At 55.5% G+C, this 3,786-nt stretch overlaps 1 protein-coding gene across 1 annotated transcript in view; it reads right to left on the bottom strand.

Annotated features, from left to right (window-relative positions):
- The window catches only part of RAB29 (RAB29, member RAS oncogene family), a 4,055-nt gene extending 1,341 nt beyond the window's left edge, over window positions 1–2,714 (bottom strand). The window contains exons 1-2 of the mRNA XM_009888216.1: window positions 2,651–2,714; window positions 734–915 (exon numbers count right to left, since the gene is read on the bottom strand). Of these exons, the coding sequence (XP_009886518.1) occupies window positions 734–895 (162 nt within the window). The 5' untranslated portion in view covers window positions 896–915; window positions 2,651–2,714. The remainder of the gene's footprint in view (window positions 1–733; window positions 916–2,650) is intronic.
- Window positions 2,715–3,786: the final 1,072 nt, after the last annotated feature.

Below are 3,786 nucleotides of genomic sequence, written 5' to 3'. Positions count from 1 at the left end.
GGGACGGCAGCGCGCACACTCACACAGATTTCCCGAATGCCGGCAAAACCGATCCCTTAAACCAGCTCTCGGGGGAAAGCATTATTCGTGGAGAAGCGGAGAAGAAAAGCCACTCTCCTGCCCACCCATCACGTTTTTGAGTCATCTGTAGTTTTAGGCTCTCTCGAACCAGGCAAGTCTCAAACTGAATCGGGAAGGGGCTGCCGAGTCAACATTGGCACGTGAAGAACACAAAGGTAGTTTTTACAAGAAAGAAAAATAAATCATTAAAAGACAGCAACCAATCTACAGGGTGAAACTTGACACTGCATCCACATGAAAACGACACATCCCTCTGGCAGCTCTGAACAGAAACTTTACCTGCAGCGTCATACCCAACCTTCGCAGGCTACTGCAAGTTAAAGACCAAAAAAGAAAAAGAAAAGCTTTCTAATGCTGGAGCTACAGAGCTCGAGCTCCGACAGGACAACACAGGGCGCTGCATCCTAGGACAGAGCAGTTGTTAACAGCTCCTTGGTGCCACCCGCGCATCAAGTCCTACCAGGGTCCTCATCAAGGAGAATCCTGGCTAGAGACAGAAAATTCAAGATTTAAGGAAAGGATTAACAAGACCACAGGCTGTGGGACAACTCCAGGCTTAGTGCTAAAGGGGTCTCCTTCCAGTCTGCACCGCTGGGCGCACACACGGACACAGGGACCCGCAGACGCCCGGAGCCCCTCTGGAGCTGCTCACCTTGTTCGCCAGCAGCAGGCAAGGCACGGCGTTCCCGTCCGGCAGCATGAGCTTGCTGTCCAAATCCTGCTTCCACTTCTGGCTGTTGCTGAAGGTGCTGACGTTGGTGACATCAAACATGATGATGCAGGCTGACGCCTCCCGGTAGTAGAGCCGCGTCATGGATGTGAAGCGTTCCTGCCCTTCAGGATCAAGAGGAAAAAAAATAAACCCCCCCCCGCTCCAGAGTTACCGTTTTTAGATTCATTCATGCAAATAACATCATTTTCTCAGCTGGCACTACCGATCTCCACTAAAATAATGAGGAAATAGGGGCACCGAGCTGCGTCCTGCTGGGGCGCCTCAGCGATGCAGCCACAGAACTGGGACAAACCGGGCAGTGCTTAATCCTGACCCAGACACTCAGCTCTCCCAGAAATACTTGCGTTACTCCCGGTGTAACCATTTAAATTTAGTGTCCCCGACCACCCATTCGCCTCCCTCCGAGCAGAGTCCCGCCGGCAGCAGGGTGCAGGGCCACCTGCGGCCGTCCCTGCTGCGGAGGGGACCGCGCCACCAGCGTGGACTCGCGCTGCTGCAGGCGCAGCGTTCCAGCCCAGGCTCTCTGGGGAGGAAAAAATCGATACTAACAGAAACCATCACAACTCACATACGCCTTTATTACTGCTTACACCTTACGGGCTGCCTGTGCTGCCAGGACTGCACCCAGAGAGCAGCTCCGCCGCGCGGTTTGATTGTACTCGCGTGGATGGGGGACGCAGCACAGGGCGTTCTCATCGCATCGCACGGGGAAGACCAGCATTTCTGACACCGCGGAGATTTCGCTGTGGGCTCCCGTGCAGCCCCGTAGCTGGTCAACAGGCTCTTCGCACAGAGGCCATCGAGATCGGAGCACTTGGAGTCACCTCACACCGTCTGGCCGTCCTCGCACCCCTCCGAGGGGGAAGGACACGCGGCAGCGACTCTCGGCGTGTGCATCCCCTTCTGCTCGGGGCACCACAAGAGCGCCGTGACCAGCGTGGCCCCTCTGCTTTCCAAACCTTAAGCGCCTTTTCGGGGTTGAAACTGAAATCAGTTTCTTGCTGCAATCCTCTTGCTGCAAACTTCTCCTTCCTGTTTTCTTTTTAAGGATTCCAGACGCACGCGTCTGAGCAGCGAAACCGGAGGAAACCACAGCCCTGTTTTCCTCACCCCTCTAGATCCAGAGGTGCCATTTTAGAGACGCTACTGCTCCAGCCTGTCCTCGGTTTTCTGCTGCTCGGGACATTTGGGAAGAGCATTTCTCGCTGCCTCTCCAGGGAGCGGGTGCTCCTCGCTCTGCTTCATCACATCTAACGCCATCTCCTCCGGAGCGTGCCCCGCTCCCGGCCCAGCCCCACCACCTCGGGGGTACCCAACGCTCTCCTCTTGCCACCACGGCTCCCGAGGGACCCGCGGCTCCGCTGGCGCAGGGCGCCCCGCAGCCGCATGGCAGCTCCCCAGCCCCACTCCCCATGCCGGCCGCTGGGGCAGCGCGAGGTCAGTGGAGCCCCTCCACGCTTCGATAAAAGGATCAGGCCAAAATCAGGATTTTAACAGAGAACTCGGTGCTGAGAAGTTGCATATCCAGCTACAAATCAGCCTGTTTCCCCATCCACTCTGCTCTGGGTTTGAAATAAAAAAGAAAGGCTCGATGGGGTTTATCATCTGCGCTGCTGCGTTCTTTGCAGATGGGCTTTTGATTAAATATTTAAATTACTACTGCAAACTAGAGACAGCACTGCAAACCAGAGCAGTCCTGCCCCTTGGATCCACAGGCTTTCAGGATTTATTTTTGCAGCAGACTCCTACTGAAAGGAAGAAAGGGGAAAAAAAAAAAAAGGGCCAAACCACTGAAAGCTTTAAATTCTGCTCCTGAGCAGCTTCGTGTGAGCATACCTGCAATGTCCCAGAGCTGAAGTCGTACTGTCTCCGATTCTGACCATTGGACCACCTTCAGAGCAAAATCCACTAGAGAATCCCCCAAAAAGAAAGGAAAAGTAATTAGTGGCATTCTGCACTGTGGGGCTTGTTCCTCCGCAGCCCCTCACCCTTTCCCAGCACAGGCCAACGCAGGAACTGTGTTCGCAGCCCTCCGCAGTTCGTGCTGGACCGTCGCCCACCCCCGCCCAGAGCAGAGACAGAGCAGGAGGCTCTGCGAGTGCTCTCCCCTCTCCTCCATCGCAGAAAGCTGCAAAAGAAATGTTAAATCCCGAGGGCTCCACGCACCATCCGCTCCCCACCCTGCGGAGAGGCCACAGGCACACAAAACACCTTCCGATAAGCAGCTGTCAAGCGCGTTATCAGCATCTCATCCCTCCCCGGGATGCGGCGCTGGGCTTGTCCCTTCCGGAACTTCAGGTGAGAGAGTTAAATGACACAACGAAGGGAGCAGCGTCCCTCCCCGTCTCGCAACGCCCAGCCCGGCAGGGCGGCCGTCGAAGCCCTCGCAAATGGCGGCAGAGATGCCGCTCTGCAGTGCTTTGGGAAGGAGGATGGCAAGGTGGAATTTTTCCAGCAAACGCGGCGCTGGGTGGACCCCGCTCCCCCAGATCACGGGGTTTTTCAGAATCCCGGCCCAGCAGGGTCTGTAACTGCTCCCTGCTTGCCACAGGGAGCTCAGCCCCCCTTCCTGAGCCCTGGAGTTCATAGAATCATAGAATTGTCTAGGTTGGGATCATCGAGTCCAACCATCTACCCTACTCTACAAAGTTCTCCCCTACACCGCATCCCCCAACACCACATCCAAACGGCTCTTAAACACCTCCAGGGATGGGGACTCAACCCCCTCCCTGGGCAGCCTATTCCAGTGCCCGACCACTCTTTCTGTGAAAAATTCTTTCCTAATGTTCAGTCTAAATCTCCCCTGTTGGAGCTTGAAGCCATTCCCTCTCGTTCTGTCATTAATTACCTCTGAGAAGAGACCAGCACCGACCTCTCTACAGTGACCTTTCAAACAGTTGCAGAGAGTGATGAGGTCTCCCCTCAGCCTCCTCCTCCTCAAACTAAACAGCCCCAGCTCCTTCAACCGCTCT

This window comes from Charadrius vociferus, unplaced genomic scaffold, assembly GCF_000708025.1.
Source record: "Charadrius vociferus isolate BGI_N301 unplaced genomic scaffold, ASM70802v2 scaffold266, whole genome shotgun sequence".
In the NCBI taxonomy this organism is placed as follows: domain Eukaryota; kingdom Metazoa; phylum Chordata; class Aves; order Charadriiformes; family Charadriidae; genus Charadrius; species Charadrius vociferus.
Note: the sequence above shows the minus strand (reverse complement) of the source record. Positions and strands in the feature narration are given on the sequence as shown.